Source organism: Lepidochelys kempii, chromosome 1, assembly GCF_965140285.1.
Source record: "Lepidochelys kempii isolate rLepKem1 chromosome 1, rLepKem1.hap1, whole genome shotgun sequence".
NCBI classification, from domain to species: Eukaryota; Metazoa; Chordata; order Testudines; family Cheloniidae; genus Lepidochelys; species Lepidochelys kempii.
The window spans coordinates 258,881,745-258,909,598 of NC_136380.1; the positions used below are offsets into that span (position 1 = coordinate 258,881,745).

A 27,854-nucleotide genomic window follows, 5' to 3' on the forward strand; every position below is an offset into this window, starting at 1 on the left:
GGGACAAAAATGTGTACATAACTGCACAAGGTGGAAACCTCGCTATCTTTCTTTCCTGGAGTCAGTCAATCACGCCCTCCCCTGCAAACTTCTTCAGTCCAGGCATCAAAAGACCCCCCGAATCATATTTCTCACAGCTCTCCCAACACCAAGGCCACAGTGCTGGCTGCACCATGACTCTGAAGACCAGATCAGCTTTATTTTTAGGTGCTCCAACCATGTGCTTTTTTTCCAGTAATTCTAATCAAACATGTTCCTGGAACTTGGGAACATAACCAGCAGCAAGATGACACTTCCTGTCTGTATATCACATCACCAGAAAAGCAGTGGGGAGGACAGAAGAAAGGACAGATACTTGCATCACTTTATCATTTTCTACTTTATTACTTCAAATTAACAACCACGATAAAGCTCAAAAAAGTCCAATATTTACACAGGAAAAAAGTACAAAATCCCCCCCCACCCCCAAAGTTCTTCAGGTTTTTTTTTTTCTTCTTCAGTTTTTTTAAATTACAAAGTAATAAAAAGTTTTGCTCTTTAATTAAAAAAAGAGAGTAAGAGGGGTAAATAAATTAGGGAAAAAAAACCAGTGTTAAATAGAAAGGAATAAAACCAAAAATGAACCCCCACCACCCCCCCACCGGCTCCACATTAGTGTCAGTGCGCCAGCTACAGGCCATACGTCGCAGCGGTGATCATCGCATTTTAAAACCCAAGAACCATGTGGTGTCTTGAGTATTCCTAAAATACATTTAAAACAACTAAAGTGGGGGGAAAAGGAGGTGGTCAGGGATTGTGCATACGCACTGGGATATCAGATCTTTTATTTGGGGCGGGGGGGGAGCTGGAAGAGGAAAGCCATCCCCTAAGTTTCTGCACACCCCTCTCTTCTCCTCAGATCCCACACTTTCCCCTCAGTAATTAAAACAAAACAAAAACAAAACCTAACATCACATGCAGCCTGATGTAAAAGACCCCACCTCCAGTATGGGAAGCGGATTACAATCTCCCTGTCCTTCAGCTTCACTTTCACCTCCTCCGCTCAACCGTGCACCCCCTCTGAAAAGAAACCCTTGGCATGCCAGGACCATGTCTTATTTATCCATGCCTGGTGCGTCCGCTACCTCCCCACATGGTGTGGAGGTGCCACTGGGGAAAAAGGATGCCTGAATAAGTGGCAGGCCTTTCCCGTGACTCCTCTCACGGCTTGCTATTCATTTCTTTTAATGCTTGTAAACACACAATTTCTACCACCAGCCATGACTGGAATAAGGGATTTCCTACCTGCCCAGGAGATTCCTGCAAAACAAGTGCAACCCCTCCCTCAAAAAGAATTTAAAAAAATTGCATTAGAAACCACTTGATCTTAAAATCAACCAAAATTTTAAAAAGACAGGAAGTTGTTTTAAAAACAAAAAACAAAAACAAGAGCAGAGTTGAGGGAAGGTGGGGTGCAGTCAGCCAGGAAGACGGTGGGCTTGGGGGAAAGCTGCACAAAGGCAGCAGAGGCATTTCTGCAGGGTTCCCGCGTCGTCGGCTTCTCGTAGGCGCTCGTGTTGGGGAACACAGGCGGCGAGCTCAGAAACGTTTCATGCCGGCACGGGGGGCAGCTCATCTCCTCAGTGTTGGCAAAAAAAACAAACAAAAAAAAGCTGTTTTGTGGGGTTTTTTAAGTTTTTTGTTGTTGTTGTTTTTGGGGTTTTTTTGTTTGTTTTTTAAAAGAAAAATACAGTGAAGACACTAAAAGAAAGAGGGGGAAGAGAGTGTTAAAGAAAGGAGGGCTCCCTGGCCATCTCCTATGACGAGAGCTTGATACCCCAAATTACAAATTTCTTTTTCCCTCTCCCCATCCTATAGAGAAGCCCTCAGAACTATTTCCCATTTAAAGATACACGCACCGGTTTCAAAAAAAAGAAAAGAAAAGTCTACAAACAGATCTTGCCTCTTACAGTGCATACCCTTCCTACATCCCCACTCAGCACTATCACACTGCCTCAAAGATGAATCAGGAGAGCACGAACTGGAAAGCAACAAAATGGCTTTATGGACTTACAGCCTCCCCCCCAACCCAGGCACGGGGAAGTGGCTTTTACAGCATTCCCACCCCCCAGGAGCAATGGAATGAACTTCCAAAACCCACACCGCCACCAAGCGCTGCCACTGAACCAGCCGTATGGATCGGAGCACCACAGTGTTGCTCTCCATCCCCAGCCAACGAAGCTCAAGCATCCCATCCCCAAGACCAAAGGGCATCCCCCCAAAGATAAGAGAGGGAAGGGAAGTGCACTGACCCACTACAGCGGCACTCAGGCTTCAGGCCAACAGCTGGCACCAGAGTCTCAGGGCACCAGCAACCGGGCATTGGGGAGAGCACTCACCTAAGCAAACACTGGTCCGGGGGCATCTTCTCCTCACTTCCCAAGGTGATCAAATGGCACGCTCGTCTGGGAAAGAGCAAGAGAGTATGAGTGGACACAGGAGGCAGAACCAGAGACAGGGTTGGGGAGAAAGCAGGAGACAAACGTTCCCCTACCTCGATGTGTTTGTTGGTTCCCGCCTCCCTCGAAACCATTATTGCCCAGGAGCCAGCCTGAAGGACACTTGCTCCAAGGGAATCCTGAAAGCTGGGCTAGGAAGATTTCATCAAGTACTAGGCTCTGGAACCACAGGGGGCAGGGCAGGGGCCTTACATAACAGTGTCCTTCTTGTGGGAGTAGAACAACCCCTTAGTGGCTGAAATCCAGCTCAAGAGTTCAGCCAGCAGCTCCCGTGGCCCCTTTTGGGTCACTAGAACTGCAGGTGATCTGGGGCACGGTGTGGACAGGCCGAAGCCATGTGCAACAGGCAGGGACTCACCTGTGACGCTGAAATCCGTGACACCTCTTGCCGCCCTGTGAGGTCGGAGGAAGAGACGTTGGCAGGAGCTCCCCTGTGTAACCTCATGCTGACCTTCCGCTCCCTGTCCACCCGTGAGATCGCCCTGGGGGACGTGTTTCCTGTCAGAGGGAAAGAAGTAGAAAATAAGAGAAATGCGTTCAGCACCCTCAGCTTCCAGTTGCTCCCAACACACCCTGGGTTCGCACGCGCCTTGGCTCCCTGCCCCACTCACCGGACTGTTGGATTCGGGCAGCGGGCGTGGAGGCCATGGGCTCGGCAACGTTGCGAAGGCGGTTGGCTGTGGCTCCAGCAGGGGGGCCGGGTGGCAGCGCCCGTGTGGCGGAACCCCGGAGTTGCCCCATCCTCTCTTCTCGCTCATGCTCTCGCCGCTCCCGATCCATGTCCTCAGGATTTCGGGCTGCTCCCTGAAAGACAGATACCGCCCCCCCCCACCGCAACAAGCTCAGCCTTCAGGGCAAGTCGGAAAACCCTGTGCCCACCCATGCCAAGAAACAGGCCTGGCCCAGGGACTAGCCAAAGAAACAGAGGGGATCCCATCTCTCTAGAACCTTCCATCCCATGGGGAGGAGGCTTCTATCTCCTCCTTAAGGAAGCGAGCGAGGGGGAGATGCGTGTTACTGTTTAGACTGCAGTAGCAGCTACAAGGTGCTAGGTCAGAGGTGGGCAAACTTCAGCCTGCGGGCCGCATCTGGCCTGCCAGCTGTTTTAAGCCAGTCCTCGAGCTCCTGCTGGGGAGCGGGTTCTGGGGCCTGCCCAGCTCCAGTGCTCTAGCCAGGGCGCAAGGTCAGGGGCCGCTCCACACAGCTCCTGGAAGCTGTAGCATGGCCCCCCTCCGGCTCCTATGCACTCCAATGGCTCCACTCCAGCGGGAGCTGCAGGGGCGGTGCCTGCGGATGGGACAGTGTGCAGAGCCACCTGGCCACGCCTCCGCATAGGAGTCTGAGAAGGGACATGCCACTGCTTCTGGGAGCCACTTGAGGTAAGCGCTGCCCAGAGCCTGCACCACTGAGACTTTCCCCACACCCCAACCCCCTGCCCCAGCCCTGATCCTCCTCCCACTCTCTGAACCCCTTGATCCCAGCCCGGAACACCCTCCTGCACCAAAAACCCCTCAACCCCAGCCCCACCCCAGAGCCTGCACCCCAACCCCCTGCTCCAGCCCCAATCCCCCTCCCACCTGCCGAACCCATCAGTCCCAGTCCAGAGCACCCCCCTACACCCCAAACTCTTCATCCTCAGCCCCACTCCAGAGGCCGCACCCCCAGCCGGAGCCCCCACTCCCCCTCCCCAGCCTGGAGCCCCCTCCCATACCCTGAGCTCCTCATTTCTGGCCCCACCCCAGAGCCTGCACCCCCAGCCAGAGCCCTCACCCCATCCTGCACCCCAACCCCAATTTTGTGAGCATTCATGGCCCACCGTACAATTTCTATTCCCAGATGTGGCCCTTGGGCCAAAAGTTTGCCCACCCCTCTGCTAGGTACTTGCCAAACACAGACAGAGCCAGAGTCCCAGCCCCGAAGAACGTACAAGGCTGCAATGGGAGTGTCAGACCTGATGCCCCAGGGATAGCAGTAGTGATTCCCAATTAATGCTGCTGAGCGCCCCTCCTGCTACCCAGGCTGCACGCCTGTCCCACTTACTGCTCACTAGGGACGAGCACCTGATGTGCTCTCAGCGAGCGCCGTCAGCTTCTGTCCCCTGCCCTCCCCAGGGAGTACCATGCCCCTCGCAAAGGCCTGTGCCACTCACAAATTTGAGCATGTTCCAGTCAAAGACATAGTCGTAGGAGAAGCCCTGGCGGTGGAAGAGGTTACGGAAGAGCTGCCGCAGGTACGAGTAGTCAGGTTTGTCATCAAACCGCAGTGAGCGGCAAAAATTGAGGTAGGTGGAGAACTCAGCTGGAGAGAGAGAGAGAGAGAGATAATGACTGATTGTTAAACAACTCCACCCTGACGAGGCACCTCCATTCCCCCACTCCGCTCTCCCTGCAGCAAGCCTCAGGTACAGCCACAGGACTAGGGCCACCCCCCAAAAGCATTGCTTCAGACCAGAGGGGCATCAGTGCAGAGCCACACAATATGCACCTTCTCTGCTAAGGAACGCTCTGCTTTGGCCATGGAGGACAGCCAACCAATCCTTCAGGGGGAAATCCTTGCTCGCCTCCCCTCTTTGGCTGCTTTTCAAGCCAGAGGTAGCATGCAGGTTGTATGGGATCCCCAGAGGGGAGAACAAAATAGGCAGAACGGAAATTTGGGAAGCAGGTCCCATGTGGGGAAAAAGTGGCCACAGCAGTCCAGAGCAGCATGGGCTGCACACTGGCATCAGTATCCCCCACAGATCCAAACACCTCAGTGTCACTAGACATCAACAGCATGAGCCCCGAACCTTCTTCTCATCGCAGCCTGCCTCTAAACTGGGCCACCTCAAAAATACCAAGACCACCCAAACCCAGCTCCCTAGGGATTTCTGTGCCAGGACTGCAGTGCCACAGTTCTCTCATCCCTTCCAACTGTTACCATTAGCAATGCGCCGGGTTCCTTCCCCGCCACCCCCTGTACTGCAGTGACATGTGCCATGCCTCCCGCTGCTATAGGGGGTCAGATTCTGTAGGGTTCCAGCAGGAGACGAGGAGCATACATGCACAGGTGTATTATGAAAGTACCCATCAGGAGCGCACAGCACTTACAAGGGTACCCTTTGCAGAGCACCTCAATGGGTGTTGACATCTTCTTCTCACTGATACGCTCATACTTTTGGCGCTTGGTGGCAGCTTTGAGGCCCTGCCAGGGCAGCGAACCCAGGTTGAAGTACATGAGCACGTAGCCCAAGCTCTCCAGGTCATCACGGCGACTTTGTTCTGAAGGAGGAGAAGGAGAAGAGAGTTACACATGGGCAGGGAAGTGAGATGTGCCTGGAGTTGCTTAATTAGTCCCTGTGGTCAGGGGCAAGTAAGAGGAAACAACAGACCACCTCCTTTTCGCTTCCAATACACAACCAATTGCCCACCTGCTTCAGGCTCAATTTTCTGTGGAAAGTTTAACCAAAATGGTTCAGTCACTTCAGAGAAGGAGCTTAGGGCAAACCACCACATTATGTATTTTTTTTAAAACAAGAGCAAAACCACCTTCCAAGCACTTTTTCTGAGAAGCCTCCATAATTCAGAGCAGGGACCTGAAATTTGGTATTGGCGGGGGAGGTTCACCCTGGTGTCAAGGATGTGCCTCTTGCCATCCCATGACAATTTGCCCAAGTTTTCCAAGTTATAAGCCTCTGAATAACTGCAGTTCACACATTCTCAGTAGAGACCTGGTAGAGTTTGGCAGCTAAATTCTCAGAAGATTCTCTGCACTGAGCAGGTTCCTAACCCTGGGCTGCTGGAGTGGAACAGGACTTTCCCTTCGATGGCTCCTCTCGGCAGCTGGGGACCACTGTGGCATCAGGCACAGTAACTGAAAGTGGTGAGACCACCTCTCCTAGGCTCTCGATCCCTGGCTGTCAGCAGCGAGAGCAATGAGGAAGAGAAGGCAAAAGTGGGCCAACTAGAACGTGGCGAGGTGAGGAATGGAGGGGTGGGTGGAGAGGGACACAGGGAACAGAGTCAGGCTAGGAACAGAAGGGTCTGTAATCACTGACGCACACGCCCCCACAGTACCCGCAACAGAACCCTGGAACCCTCAGACTCTACATTTCTCCGCTGTCGGGAAGTAGCTGTGAAACTCACTGGCAGGGTGTCTCTCATCCCCCACTAGTGGGTGGTCCGCACAGAGGATAAGAACCTACTACTGCTACTATTTACTCTGAGAGTTCAAGTGGTGGAGGTCTGGGTTGTGGATCTAAACCCTGCTGATGAGCCAAGCTGGGTGTCAATATGGTAACATGGATGGAATTCCTGGTTTTTCAATTTGTTTAAAACAAAACACCATGTTAAAAAGATCTAAAATAGAAGAACATTAAGGTTGCAAAATCAAGCTCTCAGGCATTAAGAAATATCAGAATTAAGGTTGCCTGTACAACTTTAATTTGGTCCTCTTTGAGTATGCCTTAGCAGACCATCTTTAATGACATGATCACATACTGCTTTTTGCACAGGGCCCCTGCCCAATTCAATGTTTATTTTTGATCCTCTACATTTAACATGCAGCCCAGGCCTTACTGGCTTACTTACACAGCATTCAAACCTTACAAAGTTATTTGTTTCCTTATAGGCATTTCTATGGTGTTCTCTCCATGGTATCTGAGTATTTCGCAAACATAAATGCATTTATCTTCAAAAACGCTCCTGAGAGATTAGATGGTATTATGCCTATTTTTGTGTGTGTGGGAAACTGAGGCGGAGAAAGAGTAAGGCCCAAAACTTTTTCAGAGTACTTCACGCCTTATATGTTCGAAACACAGCTCCCATTGATTTGCAGGAGTGCAGAGTGCTCACAGCTACAAGTGAAATCAGGCCTCAGCTATCTTTGGTTGGGCACTCAGAAAATGAGAAACACACAATACGTGACCACCTGTGAAAAATTTGGTTTAACAATCACTTGCCCAGTATTTCATAGAAACTGTGGGTCAGAGGCAGAACTAATTTTCCCAGGGTGGCATTCAACTGTCTAGCACATGATTCCATCCTCTCTTCCTGAAATCCCCAGCTTAGTTCACTGCACACCTTCCAACTTCAGCAACAAATTAAGCAGGTGAACTACTGACCAAGCCTCCTTCCCTACAATTCTGATTCCTCCTCAGAACAGATCTATCCTGTGCACTGAGGGGGGCGGTGGTGTCCTCAGGAAAAACTATAATACAGTCTCTAATTATATGATCATATACTAATGCGGACATACCAAGGACTGAATTAAGGTTGCACAGGTAATCTTAATACTGGAAATTCTCAACTCTTGAGTGCCTGACTTTGCAACTTTCACATTAAGAGAAAAAAACAACAAAAAAGCTACATTATTTTTAAATTGGCCATGTGAAGTGAGGCCCACGCACCGCTTGATGGCATTTAACTTTTGTTCAGATGCAGCGTTCAAGTCCAAAATTTCAGGGAATGTTCTAAGCATCACTGGACACAATCTTGTTGGTTTTGGTGTGTGTAAAAATCAAAAAAACCCAAAAGGGAGAAATGGAGGACACATGGAGACCACTGTTCCCTCTAAGCTGTGCGTGCGCACACACAGATCATAGAATATCAGGGTTGGAAGGGACCTCAGGAGGTCATCTAGTCCAACCCCCTGCTCAAAGCAGGACCAATCCCCAATTTTTGCCCTGATCCCTAAATGGCCCCCTCAAGGATTGAACTCACCATCCTGGGTATAGCAGGCCAATGCTCAAACCACTGAGCTATCCCTCCCCCAAATCCTTAACCCAGTGCACACGGTGAAACACCGCATGCACAAAAATTTGCACAGAAGAAATTTTTTGCACACACAGCCTGTCAGAAATTAGAGGGAACATTGATGGAGACCCTGGCACATGGTTAGAAGAGCCAGCAGCTTCAACCACCTCTGAAAAGGTCTATAGCTCCAACAGATTGATGGCTGCCATTAAAACATCTTCCAGGATATTGGTACCTCCTCCCACCAACGCACAGTCTTGGCTATGCCCGTACAATTTAAAATGTTGACCTCCTGAATTACTTAAATAGTAATGGGGAGGAAATAAATGAGGGTTCACAGAGCCCCTGGCATGGGGGCAGAGAATGGAATATATAAAACCCTGGCATAAGAAGAAGGGGCAGGGAGTCTACATAGGAGGATGGGAGAGAGTGGTAAGGAGCCCCCGGTGAGTGCAATGAGCTAGGCCTTTCAAAGCAACGAAGTGTGCAAACCTCTAGTATCTATTATACCAATGCATCCCCTGCCCCCTTAACCCTGCCCTGAAGGGGCACCATGATTGGGAGAAGTGGACGGAGGGCAATATGAAAAAAAGTCTGATTTGTCTTTAGAAAACAGTTTAATTTAATTTGGATCCATAAACACTAAAACCACCGTAATCATAATGGTGGGATTATTTTTTGCGTGGTGTCACCAGAGGGCAGAAGAACAAATTTTCAGTTATGAAGAACAATGGAGAAGTGACCATTAATCCTTAAAAGTACACCTGTATCACTTTAAAGCCTGTGCACAACATTTCGGTGAGTTTTAATTCCATGGGAAGTTTGAAGAGGCTGACAGGGCAGCCCTAAGGTTGTTTTGGTGCCCTGACCGCATTTCAGTAACTTAACATGTTTAGATTTCTTTTAAGTGTAACTTAACTGTGAGCTTCCTGGGTTTATAACTCTTGGTTGTGGGATAATTACAACAGCCCTATAATGTATATCACCCTAAACTGACAAGTACTCTCAACGTTAACAGTTTCTGCCTGGGAATATATATTAAAAGAACAAATAAAATATAAATAAGATTGAACAGTACATCAATCTGACAATATAAGACAGCTTCAACCTTCGCAATATCCTCATTCATCCTAGCCAACTGAGGACATGGGGGGAGGGATAGCTCAGTGGTTTGAGCATTGGCCTGCTAAACCCAGGGTTGTGAGTTCAATCCTTGAGGGGGCCATTTAGGGAACTGGGGCAAAAATTGGGGCTTGGTCCTGCTTTGAGTAGGCGGTTGGACTAGATACCTCCTGAGGTCCCTTCCAACCCTGATATTCTATGATTCTACACACTCTCAGGAACATTTCTTAGCAGGCACACTTTTAGTGTTTACAATAGTCACTTCAGCCTCACAAGATTCTTGAGAGGTAGAAAAAAAAATCACATCTCCGTTTTACAGGCAGGAAGCAGTGGAAGAGAAGGATTTACTCATGGTCTCAGAGGGAATCAGTGTCAGAGCTCACATCATAACTCAGGAGTTCCTGGTTCCCAGTCCTGTGTTTAGCCTACTACATCACACTTCCTCTCTGTGTTTTACTCATCTTCAGCTCCTCAGTCTTCCCTTGGACACCTGGAACAGCATCCACACACTCTCCAACCTACTGATCCTCTTCCTCTCTACAAAATAACCTCTTCCCCACACCCCCAGAAAGCCCCCAAAGCCAATCTGTACCTTGGAATGAAATATTCTTTCCGTTCCCATTTCTAAGATTGCTATCCTACTTCCATGCCAATTCCCTCCCCCTCACAGACACAGGCTCCTAGTCACTCCTTCCCTCCCCGAGATGGTGCCCAGACAAAGGCTGGGTCAGGAATTGACAGCAGGGAGACCAAGTGCCTGAGCAGAGGGAGGCTATTTAGGACTTGCAGCAGATAAGATTCATGAGCTGACCTGCTTCCCTGCAGCCACAGAGGCTCCCCAATTCCCAGCACACTGCTACTCACCTGACTCTTCCAAAAGCTATGCTACTTCCATGCGTTTGTGACTGGGATAATCCTTGGGAAGGGAGCCAGACTCCCCCCAACCCCTGTTCATTCCTCACCAAATTATGTTCTGATTACAAATTTGTATCAGATTTTGTGAACTCTGAGGTTGCACAGCCCAGAACTAGTGTCTTTAATAGTGCATGAAGCTGGAAATAGTGCCAAGGACAGAACCAGCAGAAAAACAGGGCCCAGTCTGATGTCATCTATAAAAGGAATTTAGGGTGGTGGCGGGGAGAGTTATTACTCTCATGCTTCCCATACTCACTATTCAGACAGAATATGCTAGGCCCCTTCTGTGTCTGTCTCCTGGGCACCCTGGGTGTCTATTTCAGACGTTACACGCTCTGACGGGCACAGGGGATTCTCATCCCCAGAGCATGTGAAAATTGATTGGAATGTATGAGCCAAGGGCCACATAGTCAAACGACTCCCCTGGTAACCGTGGAAAACCTCCCAGATCTCCCCACCCACGTTTTCACCCCTAGTCTCTGGGAAGGAAAGGGGAAAAAAAAAAAAAAAAAAAAAAGCACTCCATACACTGGAATGTATGATCCTTAGCTTGCAGAGTCAAATATAAGGCTCTCATTTGATTGCTATTCCACTCAAGGGTTCCTCCCTTGCCTCTCAACTACATGAAGGCAATGGTAAGACCAAGTATTTAGTAACCGAAACAGTCAAATTTCAGAGTGAACCCCTGGCAATACTGTTAACTCAGAAACATATGTCAGTTGTCCAGTGGAGAGGTCTCATGGACTGGGCACAGCACTGGGAGCCAGGAAGTGCAGAGTTTTGATTGTTGTTCCGACACCAACTTCCCAGGCAACCTTGGGCATGTCACTTACCCTCTCTGCAACTCCACTTGTAAAATGGACAGTGATTCTGGGAGTTGTTGCAAGGATTAATGTTTTCAGCTTCAACATTTTGTGCAGAGTGCTGTGTGAGAGTTACAAGTTTATAGCATATGCAATCTGCCCTTTGAAGAGCAAACAAGATCTAAACATTCAGCAGGATAGGCAAGCCAGACTCAAGAATCAAAGGCTAAAGATTTAAGACCATGGTGGAAAATTAAATAAGCAAAACAGACATATTAGTCCCACATTCACTCAAGTCTGACAGAGCAGCCCAAAAACCCAGTCCCTGACAGACACAGTACATGAAGCACACATGAAGTAATCCCAGTGTGGCAGTTACCCTGGTTGTGGGAACCCTGAGTAAGCAGCACACTGAAATTATATCACACACACGCACACACACACACACAGGTGGCCAAAATATGGTCCATAGGGTTCTACCAGGCTGGCTATATTTTTAATATGGAGCGGAAGCCAGGAGAGACCTTCATACTCCCAGCTATGGCAATGCTCTCTGTTTTGATACATAGCCTTCAAAGGCTGCAGCTACATATTATTAAAGATGAAGGCAATCAGAACCTCCTCTATTTCTGCAGAATAGGTCCAGACTCTATGGCTTCTAGAAAATCAGTGCCAGTGGAGAGGGGAAAGCTTTCCCCGATGACTTTGGGGGCCCAAGCCTTCAGTTTCTGGAGGATTTAAGTTCTTAGCTCATAAAAAACTGGAGAAAACCTTCCAAATATGAATCAAATGTAGCCAACAGCTGCCTTCCCGAGCCTGCAGACAGATAGCTTCAATGCTTCTGTTGCTCACAGCTTTGCCAAGCAGCATCAGCATAGTTAAACAAGAGTCTGATCATTTTTATTGCGGGTATTCAGAATTCCATGGCCAGCTGTGAAACTGTCAAAGAATCATGTCAATTTCACTCTGCTATTGACTGACAAAGTTATGCCTAAGGCTGCAAGTCTGTCATGGAGGTCACAGAAGTCACAGGTTCCATGACTTTCCGGGACCTCTGTGATTTCTGCATCAGCCAGTGCAGCCTGAGCAGCCCCCTGGGGCCAGCTGCACCAATCGCTGCTGGGAAGGTCTTGCGCCACCACGCCCCTCTCCCACCACCACCAGCAGGAGTTTGGGCTGAAACAGGGGGGTTGGGGGGTGCGGAAAGGGGTGAGAGCGCTGGGCTGCGCTTACCTCAGCAGGTTCTCCCTGGAAGCGGCAACATCCCGTTGGCTCCTAGGTGGAGGCTCAGTGCGCTGTTTCTGCCCGCAGGTACTGCCCCCGCAGCTCCCACTGGCTGCAGTTCTTGGCCAATGGGAGCTGTGGAGCAAGTACTCGGGAAGGGGCAGTGCCTGGAGCCCCGGTGACCATGCCTCCGCTTAGGGGCTGCAGGGACATGCCGGGAGCCACATGGAGCTGGGTAGGGAGCCTGCCAGCCTGACCAGCAGGGGCCCTGGGCTGCACAGCCCCCCCTCCCCTCCCCCAGCAGCAGCAGGGGTCCTGGGCCACCCATGTGTCGTTCCCCGCCCCCCCCGCCAAGCACCCAAGTTTTAGTCAGGGGTATATAGTACAAGTCATGGACAGGTCACAGGCAGTGAATTTTTGTTTACTGCCCGTGACCTGTCCATGACTTTTACTAAAAAATACCCGTGACTAAAACGTAGCCTTAATTATGAGCAACTGAAATCCAGGGATTAGGAAGGAAACCACTATGCAACCTTCACTATGGCACCTGCTGCCCCTCCCACGATATTGCAACCTACAGCACATGGCACACACAAAAAGACATGCAGAATCCCCACAGACATGGGCACATGCCACAGCAGGCTCACCAATTCCCAAGTGGGTGTTGATGGAGGCGTAGCGGGCCGTGCCAGTCAGGTTCTTGTTTTCCCGGTAGGGGATGTGCTGGTGGGTCCGGGCGTCTCGGTACTTCTTGGCCAGGCCAAAGTCGATTATGTACACAAGGTTGCCCTTTTTGCCAAGCCCCATGAGGAAATTGTCTGGCTTCACATCCCGGTGGATGAAGTTCTTGGAATGAATGTACTCTATACGGCTGATCTGGAGCGGGAGGGTGAACACAGCAGGAGAAGTGGGAAAGAAGCTTGTTATGACTGTATGAGTTATAACCCTCACCCTTAAAAGAGAGCATGGTCAGATGGGCCTGGCAAGTATCAGCCATGGGAGTGGGCTTGAACTGCTAGCTTTCTGGTGCTCTGCAATGAGGGTCACTGCCCAAGAAAGGACTCTTCTCCCCAACTCCTGGGAACTGAAAAGCAGCTGAATTTGGAAACATCCATTCCCACCAATGCTCCCCCCCTTCCTCAGAGGGGAAGTTGCCATTAACACTCCAGGGAGGGAAGGGAAGAGAGTTTGGCAGGAATATTAAGCTTCAGGGCATTGAGCCAATCTTTAACTATTCAAGACCAGGATGAGACCTAACTGGATGGTGAGGGGCATAGATTATCCTACATCTGCCTATTTGAGGGTCTTAACCTTCCTCTGGGACTTCTGGTGCCGACCACTGCCAGAGGCAGGATACTCAGCTAGATGGACCTCAGGTTTGATCCAGTCTGGCAACTCCTATGAGTGGGTGGCCTGGTTCTCCATCCTCTTCAAGAGCAAACACCCTGGAAGCCACTTGAGCTCCCTCTCCATCTTCACTCAGACAAATAGCCCGGGGGTACAGCAGCTCAGAACTGCTACTGAGTGGAGTGGGCAGGAAAAGCCAAAAGTAAGGTATGGGGATGGAGCTGAGGTGCTGACACCTTTGGAAGAAACTCACCATCTGGTCTGCCAGGAGCAGAACAGTCTTGAGACTGAACTTGCGGGAGCAGAAATTGAAGAGATCCTCCAGGCTGGGTCCCAGGAGTTCCATCACCATCACATTATAGTCACCCTCTGCCCCACACCATTTAATGGAGGGAATACCCACTGCGGAAAGAGAGACCAACCCCATGAATAAGAGGTAGACAAGAGACATCCAGTGATTCCCCACCTCCCAGAGTATTCCTTGCTGAGAAGGGCATATCCAACACTGAAGTACCCAGCAATAATTTCTCTCCCTCCTCCCAAAAATACCCTGGAACAATTTCTGCTTTTACTTTCTTTCTAATTCAGCTGTTTTTTGCTTTTCCAGCAATCGAATGTCTGCTAGTTTCTGTTCATGCTCAAGTTGCAGTTTATTTGCTGCCTTTTGCATTCTAATTTTTTCTGCATCTTCTGTAGCCTCAGGTAGGGCTGCGCTCCTGCCTCCTGATCACTGGCCATTAACAGATCTCTCAGTTCTTGATTTGTAGCTTTCTTTCTAAAGCTTATCCCCTTTTCTGAACACAAATCTTCCAGGGCTTTTTTTGGTAAGGCCCTCATATGCTCTTCGCTCACCCATTGCAACTGCTCTTTAATAAACCAAACTCTCACTACCAAAATTCAAATTTGGATAGCGTGGGGTTCTGACCCAAAGTTTAATTGACCTGGTTCTGTGGATCCTTGCACAACTATGCTACTGTGATGGTGCTGCCTGTGGGAGCCAGCTGAGGTCACTCAACCAGGGTGAGCTGCAAACAGAAGGGGCAAACAAACCCCAAACACTGGTGGATATTCCAGTACTTAGATTTACCAAGTCAGCACAAAACAGCTTCTATTGTACCTCACTGGTTACTCAGAAGTCCAAATAATGCAGTTCCCTTAAAGTACCCAGCCTCAGACCTCCATCCAGACATGCATGTCAAACACTAGGCATGGCAACCTCGCTGATCTCACCTCCTCCCTGCATCATCTTGTAGAACTTGCTCTCGATGTGGAGCTGGGGGTGCTTGGTTTTAACACATTCCAATTTGATGGCAACTTCTTCCCCAGTGGCAATATTGGCACCTGGCATAGGAAAAAGGGCAAAAAGCTTAGAAACATGCTTGGAATTAAGTGAGACACCCATGATGAGCTTTATGCAAATTCTACGCTGCCACCACTGCAGAATTTGTCCTGGAATCTACTCTTTGACACAGAATTGTGTGCCACAGTTTAAACTTTCATTTTAAAAATTACAGAGTGTCTAGCTCTTATGTTTGCAAAGAAAATTTTAAGGTGACAAAATAAAAGGAAGCCAGTGCCGACAGCCTGGAACAGCAGTTCTGAAAAGTGCAAACTGCCTCACTGTATCAGCAGGTTAAGTCTACAGTGACAACGTGTAGGTCAACATGGTTAAAACAATCGAGACTGAAATAATTAAACATCCAACTAATGTGCATATCCCACAATTCCAAACCGCCTATCAGCCCAGGTGACCCCCCCCCACACTCCACAGTGTAATTATTGTTCACCAATACAATTTGGGATATGTCAAAGACTTTTTCATAAGTGTGAAGAAATAAAAGGAATGCAATAGCAAAATAAACCACACAGGGACTCCTATATTGAGGGTATTTCTATATTTCTGATGTAAATAATTTTTAAAAACACTGTATTTTTAAATTGAGGCTAGCTGCCACAGAATACAGGAATCTTGCTGCGGAGTACACCGGGCCATCAGCTGAGATGGATTTTCTGTTGGCTGTGGGAGGAGGACTGAAGGGGAGAGGGACATTCCACCCCTTCCACATATTAACAGAGGAGGGGTTCCATTTGTTTCCTGCCATCCTACAATGGCAAGAACTGAAAGAACTGTGCATAGGCCACAAGAATGACACCCCAGACCTCTCTCTAATCCCAACCCACCCCTGCACTGGAATTAGGGACTACTAAAATTTACACAAACTAACTGCCAGTTGCACAGGGGACTGGCAGTCAAAACTTTCGTAGTGATAATCAATGGGGTTTTTTTCCTCCTGCTGATAATAACCCATCTTAATTGATTAGTCTTGTTACAGTTGGTATGGCAACACCCATTTTTTCATGTTCTCCGCGTATATACATCTTCCTACTGTATTTTCCATTGCATGCATCCGATGAAGTGGGTTTTAGCCCACAAAAGCTTATGCCCAAATAAATTTGTTAGTCTCTAAGGTGCCACAAGCACTCCTTGTTTGTTTGGTTTTGGGTTTTTTTGCTGATGCAGACTAACACGGCTTCTACTCTGAAATCAGACGATGGAGTCAGAAGGAAAGGGATGGTAGGGGGAATTTATTCAGCCATAGGAATAGAAGAGACATGGACAAGATAGTATACCAAGTTGGGGCACAGCAAAAAAACAACCCAAACAAACCTCTGGCCTTAAAGCTAGTCTTGGCAGATAAAATTAATTCTTGCCCTCCACTCCAGGCTTCAGAAAATACAAAGTCCCTGGTGAGGGACACAGAAAGAGCACCTTTTATCTATCCATCCACCCGTCGCCACCCCTCATCCGAAACTGGGACCAAGTAGGGAGAAAATGGTCGAGAGAAAAAAGCACCACTTGATTTCCTCTCCCATCCTAGATCCACAAGATAAAGCAAATGCCTCCAGAGTCCATTCCCTTTGGGGCAGTTGTGGAGAACACCAATTAGCTTGAGGCAGCCTGTTAGCAGAAAGGTGTCGCCGAGACACTACAGTATCAGGGCTGAGACAGACAAGTTGGTAGGAATTTGTGAGAGACACAAATGTCATTAGGGGCCAGGAGGGACAGATTTATGAAGAACAATTAAAAAGAGCTAAATACATATCTTGTCAGAGACAACTAAGCAGGGTGGGGAGGGAGAACGGGACATGACAACAGCCTGCAAATATTTGCAGACTGTAAACACCAAGGAGAGCGAGGAATTATTTCTGGTGCTCTGAGGGAGTGGAAATAGGATCAACAGGATGAAATTAAGAAATATTTGTACTCAATATCAGGGGTTGGGGGTGTCGGAGGAGAGGCCTTCTTGAGACTCATTCGGCCAAGGGTCATTTTTGGACACAGACAAATTCCATGTTTAAATTATGGTCTGTGAGCCAGGTGTAAGTTTAGGACCACGTACTCCCTACACTTCACAATGGAACCCCTCCTACTAATTTCAGTGGGGAGTTTGCTCAAAGATCAAGGTTACAGCATAACTGTTGCATAGTCACTAAGGCCTTGTCTACCCTTCAGATACTGCAGCAGTGCATCTGTACCCCTGCAGTGCTTCAGTGAAGACATTACCTACACTGATGGGAGGGATCGTCCCATGGGGTAGGTGATCCACCTCCCTGAGAGGCAGTAGATAGGTCAACTCGAGAATTCTCCCATCAACCTAGCACTGTCTAGGGTGTTAGGTGGGTTTAGCTGCATTGCTCAGGGTGTGGAAGTTTCACACCGATGTAGTTATACCAACCTAATTTCCTAGTGTAGACCAGGCTTCAGCTTTTAATTAGTCATTGCTTGTTCAGTCACTTAAGGCTTGTCTACGCTACCAAGTTTTGTTGACAAATCTTATGTCGACACCCAAAAGTCGACAAAACAAAAATCGCCAAAGGGTGTTGACAGTTGCTCCCTCTGTTGACAGACCGTGTCCACATTGGGGACACCATCATCAACAGGGTGAGCAATGCTCTGTGGGTATGTATCCCACCGTGCGGTATTGTGGGAAGGAAGAGCTGATCGCTGCGCATCTTGGGAGGATTCTCTCCCAGTTCTCCCACAGCCCCCTCAGCTGCCAAGAGCAGCATCACAAGGAGCTCGGTGAGCTCTCCGTGCTGAGGAAAGGCAAAGCAGCACAGCAGCCGTCTGCCTGCTGCTGTGTTCCTAGTGCCGGGCAGAACAGGAGCATGCCAATGATTTGCTCTTTGTCTGTCCCCCAAACCAAGCAGCACACAGATACTTCCCGCAGCTTTGAAAGGGGAGGGGCACATCCCAGCAGGGCAGCAGAGATCAAAACACTGAGCAGAGCAGTCAGGCATTGTGGGATACTGGCAGAAGCCAGTTCTGTGGACAAAACAATTAGCAGCGTCTACACTGGCTTTTTGTCGACAATAAAGGGAGGGGAAAAGATAAGTCTCTCGTAGGGGTGGAAGGTTTGTGTCGCCAAAGCCGGACGTTTTTCGCGACAAAAGCCTATTGGAGTGTGTATGCTCTTGCTGTTTTGTTGCCAAAAGGCAGTTTTTGGTGACAAAACTTGCCAGTGTAGACAAGCCCTGGCAGATTCATTATTACCCAACGGGAAAACACTTAAGGCTATTTCCAATTTGTCTCTCTCTGCCTTCACCTCAACTCTCTTCCTTTCATTCCTCTCCATTTCATTCCCTGCAGCAACTCCCTGTTCCCTCCCAACTCCACCCACTAACACAACGAACTATGAAAGTTAATGCTGACACTTTAAAAAAAAAAAAAAAAAACATGACAGCTTAGATTCTGCAAAACCTGGACATGCCAGTTAGGCAAACATCTCAAGAGGGCCATACCTGGCCTTCAGGCCCAATGTTTTCTAAAGACTGCTCCAGAGGTGTCAGTCTCCCATGGGAAGTAGAAGCAGCACCACTGCTTGGGGCATTTTAGAACTAGACTGGACAAAACACTGGAAAACGTGCAGCAGGGAATAATCCTTTACTGATCAGGATGACTGATTAAACGCTTTTCACTCAGAGCCCTGTACATCTTCATAGCACTCTGTAGGCATTGGCTGATAATCCTCACTGCTGAAGTAGATGCATATCCTTTCCCAGACACAGGCATGGAGAGGCTACATTACTTGCTCAATGCTAGAGAGGGAGTCAGCGACAGACTCAGGAGAAGAATTCAGGAGTTCCTGGCCCTTTGCTCCATGCATTAACCATGCACCCTCTTTTACTATCTGATAGACTTGTGGAAGTTGCAGGCTGCTGACATCTCTGATTCTACTCCTTCCCCAGAGGTTGCTCCTAGTGTTTCAGACACAAATGCTATTTAGACTTCTAGCTTCAGCCATCAGAGAGATTTAGGAATTATCCACAATCCTACATAACATCCACCCCCAGTCTCGCTCAGCTGTAGGGGCTGTCTGAATTCAGAATTCATTTGTCTTGAGCTTTTTAAACTGGGTAGGGAGGGGGGAGACATCACCTGCAGAACAAGGAGACATTCTCCACAAGGGGTCCTTTTAGAGAAGGAACAGATGTAAAGAACTAAGATACAACGCCCATTGAGGATGGTGTTTATTAGCTACATTCTTCCCTCTCCCCACATCCTTCCCCTTCCACCCCCTTCTTTCTTGCCAGCTTAGGGTGGGAAGAAAGGATGGCCGCTGAACAGATGGGAGAAGTCAGCTAGGGCAAGAGAGAGTTAACAGGCTGCGAAACAAAGGGAACTCCCTCCATGCGAAGGAGGGGCATGCAACCAGGAACTGTCCAAGCACACACCACCAGTGTCCCAGCATGCTTTGCCTGCCAGTCAATCCTCAGCTCATACTCCTTTCTATGGTTCCTCTCTGAAGCAATCCAGTCCCTTCACCACCACAATCTCACTGCTGACTTGCGATAGCTCCTGTATTCCAGTCCTGGGCCCCCAACCCCAGTTCTGCTAATGCATCTCACTTCTGACTCATACAATCAAAACCACTTCCTCACCAAGCCCATTAAAAAGCAAACTGCACGTTCTGCAGAAACGTTTACACACCCATTGAATTACAGAACCATGGAAAATAGTTAAGGCCCACTGGATTGTCTGGGCCATCTCCAGCCAATGTAGTGCTGTTCCCCATGTCCTCAAGATGGGGAAGGGGGCACCATCATTTGAAATCACTCAGTTTAAGATATATGTATGTGCAAGAGGAAAAAAATATTGCCCCTCTTCCAAAAAGTGATCCATGAAGTGCATTTCCCACAGCACCATTGCTTAGGAGAAAACACACTGCTGCACGTGTGGTCAGGTGAAAGGGGAGAGGTCAGGAGTTTAGCTGTACAAACCCAGGCTCTTCATCTCACACCAAGACAAAGTTTATTTGTTTCACTTCATTCCCTCTATCTCCAGGCCACAAAAGAGAAATATTAGGCGAATCTAGTGCAGCACTGACAGAGATATTCGTTCATGAGGGGAGGGCCTGGGTACACTACAGCATGCCTGATCCCAAGTGGAGGGATCACCTAGGCTCCAACACAGCCAGCTAACACTGCTTAGTGTTAAGCAACTTGATTGAGTGAAAAACAAATTTAAAAACCATTCCCCTTTTGCCTATCAAGACAGGGCATCACAGCCTCCACTGCCTTGCCTAGCTGTTACCACTCAGAACAGAGATCTTGGAGTCATCGTTTTCAGTGAACTATCCACATCTGCTCAATGTGCAGCAGCAGTAAAAAAAAAAAAACAAAAAAAAAAACAAAAACCACCTAACAAAACGTTAGGAACCATGATGAAAGGGATAGATAATAAGACAAAGTATCATAATATCAATATTTCAATCCATGGTACGCCCACACCTTGAATACTGCATGCAGTTCTAGTCACCTGGTCTCAAAAAAGATATTAAAAATGGAAAAGGTTCAGAGAAGGGAAACAAAAACGATTAGGACTATGGAACAGCTTCCATATGTGGAGAGATTAAAAAGACTGAGACTGTCCATCTTGGAAGAGAGACACCTCAGGGGGTATTATAGAGGTCTATAAAATCATGAATGGTGTAGAGCAGTGGTGCTCAAACTGTGGGTTGGAACCCCAACGGGACCCATTTTAAGGGGTTCGCCAGGGCTGGTGTTAGACTTGCTGGGGTCCAGGGCCGAAGCCTGAGCCCCACTGCCTGGGGCCAAAGCCCATGGGCTTCAGTCCTGAGTGGCAGGGCTCAGGCTTCCGCTTCAGCCCTGGGCTGCGGGGCTCAGGTTACAGCCCTGAAGCCCTTGTGGTTTGGCTTTGGCCCCCTGGCCAGGGACAGCAGGGCTTGGGCGGGCTCAGGCTTCAGTCCCCCATTCTGGAGCATGTAGTAATTTTTGTTGTCAGAAGGGGGTCGTGGCACAATGAAGTTTGAGAACCCAGGTGCAAAGAAAGTAAATAGGAAAGTGTTATTTATCCCTTTACATAACACGAGAACCAAGAGTCACCCAACAAAATGAATAGGCAGCACATTGAAAAAAAACAAAAAACAAAAAAAGGGAAGTACTTCACACAACACACAGTCAACTGTGGCTCTTGTTGCCGGGGATACTGCGAAGGCCAAAGTATAACGGGACTCAAAAGAATTAGGTTAGTTCATGGAGGAAATAACCATCAATGGCTATTAGCCAAGATGGTCAGGGATGCAACCCCACGCTCTGGGTGTCCCTAAGCCTCTGACTGCCAGAAACGGGGATAGAACAAAAGTCACTCAATTGCCCTGTTCTGTTCATTCCCTCTGAAGCATCTGGCACTGGTGGAAGACAGGATGCTGGGCTAGATGGACCATTGATCTGACCCAGTATGGCTGTTCTTATGTTAGTCACTTACGCCTTGCAAAGTGGGCGTGCAACAATTCCAGAATGTTTTACACTCACTTTGCACAGGTGCAGGTGACTACACGAACTCCAAGGGAGTGAAGGATCAGAACCATTATCTCTCTGTATCGTCATCTCCTCACCCACATACACACACGCTCCTGATCTACAGCAGGAAGTACTTACCTAACGCAAAGGGGAGGTTTAGATTGTGTAACATGCTTGAAGGCAAAAGGTATTATTGCCCCTTGTTCCCTGCTTCACTTGGTTACCAACACCATCACCTGAGTTGGCAGCTAACTAGAGGACCACAAACAAATGACATACAGCCATATATTGAGGGGGAGGTAGTGTGCAGGGGGATACAGCAGGGAATCTTACTTTGCTTTTACCCATCATCTTTATTAGAGACCTGGGCAAAGGCAGTAAATAGCCATTCGTGACATTCACAAGACACTACACATGGAGGAGTTGCAAACACCCATGAGGACAGAGAAAATAATAAAAAGGGAATGGAAACATGGGCAGAATATAAAAACTGAGATTCATCTTGGAAAAAGGAGCTGAACACAATATTCAACAGGAGGAACTGAGGAGCAGTAAAGCGGAGAGTGATCCTGTGGCAATAGTGGACAGCAAGTTAGAGCGGAGTTTGCAATGTGATACAGTAGTGGTAGTGCGGGGGGAAGCCAAGGAGATCCAAGGAAGCCCTCTATGCAGAGGCATCACATTACAGAGCACTCATGAGGAGAGCCCTTTGCTCGACCACATCTAGAATACTGTACTGGTTTCTGGACATCTCAGCAGGTCAACAAAATGGAAGGAATTCACAGAACAGCAACAATACCGACAAGTGGCTAGGTGGACTGATTTATGAGGAAAGCTGGAAAGAGCTAAACATGTATCACCTGGCAACATGACAATTAAGGGAGCGCATGATAATCACTTACGAAGTATCTGAAGGGTGTAAATATCAAGAGGGAGGGGAATTGTTTAGGGTGGTCTCTAGAGGGTCTATAACTCGAAGTAATGAGAGAAAAACTGAGCAAAGGGTAAATTATGGCAGTTCTGAAGAAGTTTTTTTTTTTTTTATCAGAGGGGCTCTATTAAACTGTGGAATAGACTCGCAAACAAATCCCTATTGTTTGGGCCACTAAAAACGGAAGTGGACTGGGGGCAGCATAAGAGTTTGGGAGAAGAATAGACAAGACGTAAGCTAGTATTGGAGGGTCTCTCTTCTTCTTGGGACCCCTCCCCGCCTTCGTCCCTGAGCGACAACAGCAGGAATCATAGCACCGCCTGGAGGTCTTCCTGGTGGCCCTGAACAGCTCTGTGCTCCGACACCCCAGCTGGCGACTGGAGTTATAAGTATCTTTCTACTCAACATGGAGCCAGCAAACCTCCACTAAAGAGATTTTACCAGATCAGTCTCTCTGTCCTGGTATAACAGACCATCCCTTCGCCAAACCACCGCTCCCACAACCAACAATCCCCACAGGTTAACAGACACAAGCTTGTGAGAGGAGAAGGGAATGGGGTGGGAGTCTGACAAACACGATCGATACAGCCCACTTCGTAGCCAGTCTGGCCAGAGACCCAGTTCCTTTCACCACTCCCTAGCCTGAACTGGCTCTTGGCACATCTCAGCATCCTCACTTAAGGAGACCGCCAGTAGCAGGGAAGGCCAGAGAAGCAGCCAGTATCCGCAGCATAATCCTTGAGGATCGCCCTCAGAACCTTCCCCACACAAGCCAGCTTTGCCCCATTAGCAGGGAAGGAGCATCACAGAGTTTAGAAGATACATCTTGATGGCTAGACGGGCTAACAGAGAGACTCACCCAGGTAAATGTCTCCAAAGGAGCCACTGCCAATCTTTCGGCCTAGCCGATACTTGTTCCCCACTCGGAGCTCCATGGTTCAGTCGCACTGGGGAGGAAGCAAAGGAAATGCAGAGTCAGAGCAGAAACAGGAACTTAATCTGTACCCCACATGCAACTGCACAGGAGATCTGGAGCTTACTGGCAGGTCCCTTTCCCCAGGGCTGCAAGTTCTGCAGGGGGTCAGGCTTGGTGCCCTAGGGTTTAGTCTCCTGAATTGCCACGTAGGAAAACGGGGATCCATTTCCTGTCCCAGCCCATTGGCTGTCCAAGGCCAGCAGAGCCAGGAATGCTGCAGGGACAAGACCCAAACCCATTTACTTTAGCAATCTGCACAGCCATGTGGGAGAACCAGAGTGAATCCCTGCTCCATCATTTCTTCAGAGATGTGGGGGGGGAGGGAGGGAGGAGGGGGGAAGGGAACGACACTGGAGTGTTTAATGGTGTGGAGAGGTACCCCAGAGAAGCAGCATTAGCACCAGGACCAGCCTCACACATGGCAGCCTAAAGTAACCTGAACCTGGAAGAGTTCTGGTCTCCAGCATCAGAGACCAAGCTGGCTAGGTACGAATCCCATAGCAAGGAGTCCAAGCTGAGCAAGGAATGGGACCAGCACCCCTGTGGCAGGTGTACTTTGGAACGTACCGCTCTGAGAGACCGACCCACTATTACTAGCAAGTTGTTCCACAGGGGGCTGGGGAAGGAGGAAAATAAATAAATAAAGGAAACGTTCCATTAAAATGATGTCAATCTATGCATTACTTTCCTATTTTAGTGCACTTCAAGGACAGACTGCAGCCTCCATTGCCCTATTGGCTCCCTCTGTCTGCACTACAATACGCCACAGTGGGTGTCCTTTACTGCTCCCTCCTCCCCCTCACCACCTTGGCATGGTCTAGGAACACAAGGCTTTTACCTGCTACCTCTATAAATGCACAGCAGGACACCAGACTCAACCTAGTCACTTTCCTTATACTTCGCTCTAGGTGGAAGGCCCACAACCATGGCACTCATTCCCACCAGAGATCCAGCCTGAGCCTTACCACCTTTAGGGTGCACTGCAGGACCCATCTCTTTGCGCAGGCCTTCGCCAAATGGAGTTCTGGAGGCTCCCCGGCAATGTCACCCTGGATGGCCACCACCTCGAGCTTTCCCCTGTTCAAGTAATGTGGCTCTGTCTAAAGGAGGGGAGGAGAGAATGTGGCTCCTTTTAGAGGATTCTGCTGTACAGTTAGTTGACGTAATGCCATATTATTAGTGTACAGAACGCAAGACGCTGGGTGTATTGGGGATGGGCACCTTGGAAAGGGAGGGAATGAGTCAGATGTTCAGAACAAGGTAAGAGGAAACTTCCTGTGCATTGTGCCCCAGCAAAGGAAAGATCTTCGAGAGGGGAATGTCTCCTCTGGCAGAGACGAAAAATAATGCCAGTGACAGGGGTTCTCGGCACATGATAGACCCCAACCCAGAGTTGTTTCTCCCACCCCGGGAGAAGGGATTACAGAAAGAGTAATGGATGAGCTGCATTGACCCACAGGAAAAGTTGTCCCACCAAGGCATTCAGGGGGCATCACAAATCCTGAGAGTGCAGCCACTAGAAACCACACACAAACACCAGGAGGTGGAGTCCTCTTGCCTAATATTTACCTAGGTGCCTGGGCTTCTTTATGCTTAGAGACTACAAAGCCCCATTACTATTGAAAACTTCTGCTGAATGAGAAATAGGCACAGCCCTGGGAACAGACCTGCGAGGCAGGTCTGCCTGCGCAAGGGCACAACACCAGCCTCGGTTTTATCCACTGCCTGCTATTCCGAGACTATGACCACAGGTACATACACCTGACTCACCCTCCTGCTCCAGTATAGGAGCAAAGGCACAAACTGCACTAATGACACTGTGGCACGCTGAACCCAGCATCCACTGAGGCCGAGCTTGGCCAGGCCTGGTGCCACGAAGGGTTAGCGCTCTGCTCAGGTCCTGTTCCCAGCGCTGGTCAGCAGGCCCTACGAACACTGCAGAGGCTGGGCCCCATGTCTTAGTGTGTGGAGCACCACCTACTATGCAGGAGACCCAGGTTCCAGTCCCTGGCTCAGACACTGGCAGCTTACCAAAGGCTGTGCCCAGCGGTTTGTGCCCATGCTCAGTTGTGGTTCCTCACTTCCTTGGACAGACAGGGGCAAAGTTCAGGGTCTATTGCACACAAGTGTGCAACAACCCCCGTGCTGACTAAGGAACAGGGTCAACAGTCTCTAAAAGGGAATCCAAGAAGGAAGAATGGAGGCACCCACGGGGGCTTGGGGGAGGGAGGGTGTAGGGAGAGCAAAGAAGGATGGATATTTCCTCCTGTAAATGCATCCCTTCCCTCCCCCCCCCCCCCCACTGCAGCATTGGAAACAGAGTCTTACATGGAGGGTACACTGCAGATGGGTACACAGACGGTAGCAGGATGAACTCATGCCAAGGGCAAAAACATACACTCACCCCCTGGAACTGCTCCAGGGGTTAGAAGATTTACTAGCTCACCCCCCACACGCCCTACAGTTTCCACTTTCTTTTGTAGTCTGGCCTCCAGATCTGTCATAAAAAGACACCTTTGCCCCTTTCCCTCCACCCTGCCAGCACTCTCCAATCAAAGCAATATTCCCAAGGTCCAGAGGACAACCATTTAGTTCTCCATTTAATTCACAGCCCCTTCCCCATAAAAACTTAAAGCAAGTATGCACTCTGCATGAGTGAATGTGTAGAACATATTAATATCCTCATTACACACATACACCTACAGCACACTATACAACCCTAGAAATACTATATTCCCCTCAGTGTTGCATACCCACAGATAGGTTCCAATCCCATTTATGTAATATAAATACACATGTACATACACACACAGGACATTATGTAAACACATGATATGCACACACAAGCTGCAGACCCCTCCCCCCCCCACTTACATGTCAGGACAGGCTATCAGGAAGCACACAAGCCATTTACAAATAAAACAGATAAATAAAAATGACACTACCCCCACCCCACCTGAACAGCTAGGAGACCCGAATGTACCCAGGGATACCACAGGCCAGAGAATATTAAACACACAGTGAGAGTTGACCACTACATAATGGAGGCTGCTAGGCTGAATCTGGCATTAAGGGGAAACGGGGGGGGGGGGGGGGGGGAGAGAAGAGAAGAGAAGCTGGCTAGTACACAGATCATAAAGGCTTTACATAGCTTTTTCTTAAAAGGGAGGGGGGATAAGGAGAGAGGCAGAGAGAAAATAGAATTTAAATAGGAAAAAATGACATTTTTCTTTGCATACAAAATGTCAAATATAAATACAGGTCCCTCTGGCCCCCTTTCACAGTTACAAAAAAAAAAGCAAGAGGGAGATGGAAGAAAACACAACAAATACAGGCATTAAAATAAAATAATAATAAAGGGAGAAAGAAATAAACAAGGTAGAAAAATTCCTTGTCATGGTTCTCCACAGGCAAAATACTAAATTAAGTCAGATTCTAACACTGGATTTTTTTTAAAGGCACCAGCCAATTAAAAATGATAACAAAGTAATATTTTCTATCCATTCCTAGCCATGTTCATTTCAGAAGGTGAAATAATTCCAGATAAACAGTTTCTCCCCCTTCCCTCCCCCACGAATCTTTTCAGTGCACAAAAGGAAATACTTATTTTCCCAGCTGATTCTCAGCACCATTCCCCCTCCAACCTCAAAAACACACCCTGTTTGTCAGACATAATACTTTATAAATATACAATGCAGGGGCCACCACTATAGTTTATGGCCACCCCTAAAATAAATAACACCCAGAAAAGCAAGAAGAAGTATCAGTTACTCAGGGCAAAATGTTTTAAAATTATGGACAGATGTTATTAAGAGAAGTAGAAATGAGCAGATTTCCTTGCCCCCTTCCCCAAATACAACAGCCTAGTAACATACAAAGATCTAATCCCACCCCCCCCACACAAAAAAAACCAACAAAAGAGAATAAATTAGAGCCACTTCAACATGCAGAGAGCAAAAAAACCCCTTCACAGCTCTGAAAGGGGGAGATCAGGGCCCCTAAAATGCCCTTGCAAAAGTGGGGAGCAGGGGGCTCTGTTGGGTGTCCCCCCTCGCTTTGTCTCCGTAAAAACGCTTTTGTCCTCCTTTCTTCCAGTTTGTCTTATTTGCCTGTGACACATTCCCCCAGCCCTGTCTCCCTCCCCTCCCCCAGCCTCCTCCTCCTCCTCTCTCAGCAAAAACAAAGAGCCAGAGGGGCTGCCTTTCCCCCCGGATTTGCACCCCAAGATAGATACAGATGCTTGCAATATTTACCCTGTCTGGAAGGGGCCTGTGTCCGGCTGCTGCTCCGCTGGCTGTCAGGAAGGCAGGTGGCTGGGATGGGAAGGATGAAGGAGGATTGGGACAGGGTGTTCGCGGCTGTCCCCGGCTCCAAGCCCGGAGCTCCCTCCTTGTCTCTCCGCTCTGCCTGCCGAGCGCCCCCCTCCCTCTCGCCTGCCCCTTCAGCCTGTGTACGCTGAGTGCTCGCGTCTCTCATTGAGTTTCC

At 48.7% G+C, this 27,854-nt stretch overlaps 1 protein-coding gene across 3 annotated transcripts; it reads right to left on the reverse strand.

The window, feature by feature from the left end:
• Positions 1–360: 360 nt before the first annotated feature.
• CSNK1E (casein kinase 1 epsilon) lies at positions 361–27,842 on the reverse strand. 3 transcript variants are annotated; one of them, XM_073326320.2, is made up of 12 exons: positions 27,623–27,842; positions 24,335–24,469; positions 23,253–23,340; positions 14,869–14,979; positions 13,892–14,040; positions 12,939–13,167; positions 5,585–5,755; positions 4,648–4,796; positions 3,110–3,302; positions 2,857–2,996; positions 2,379–2,444; positions 361–1,740 (listed from the first exon to the last, which is right to left on the reverse strand). In XM_073326320.2, the coding sequence occupies exons 3-11, from the start codon at positions 23,326–23,328 to the stop codon at positions 2,412–2,414; spliced, it is 1,251 nt and encodes a 416-aa protein (XP_073182421.1). In that variant the 5' UTR covers positions 23,329–23,340; positions 24,335–24,469; positions 27,623–27,842; the 3' UTR covers positions 361–1,740; positions 2,379–2,411. The 3 variants fall into 3 exon arrangements, with proteins under 3 accessions (XP_073182421.1, XP_073182413.1, XP_073182431.1); XM_073326312.2 differs by lacking the exon at positions 24,335–24,469 and having other exon boundaries at positions 27,623–27,841; XM_073326330.2 differs by lacking the exons at positions 24,335–24,469; positions 27,623–27,842 and adding an exon at positions 23,434–23,583.
• Positions 27,843–27,854: the final 12 nt, after the last annotated feature.

What these genes read in the sequence shown, in the direction of transcription:
- CSNK1E (XM_073326320.2), bottom strand. Translation starts at nt 23,328, where the DNA reads ATGGAGCTCCGAGTGGGGAACAAGTATCGGCTAGGCCGAAAGATTGGC. An exon ending in TGCTCCTGGCAGACCAGATG is followed by an intron (nt 13,168 to 13,891) that starts GTGAGTTTCTTC and finishes CTCCCGCTCCAG; the next exon opens with ATCAGCCGTATAGAGTACAT. An exon ending in TGCCCGAATCCAACAGTCCG is followed by an intron (nt 2,997 to 3,109) that starts GTGAGTGGGGCA and finishes TCCCTCTGACAG; the next exon opens with GAAACACGTCCCCCAGGGCG.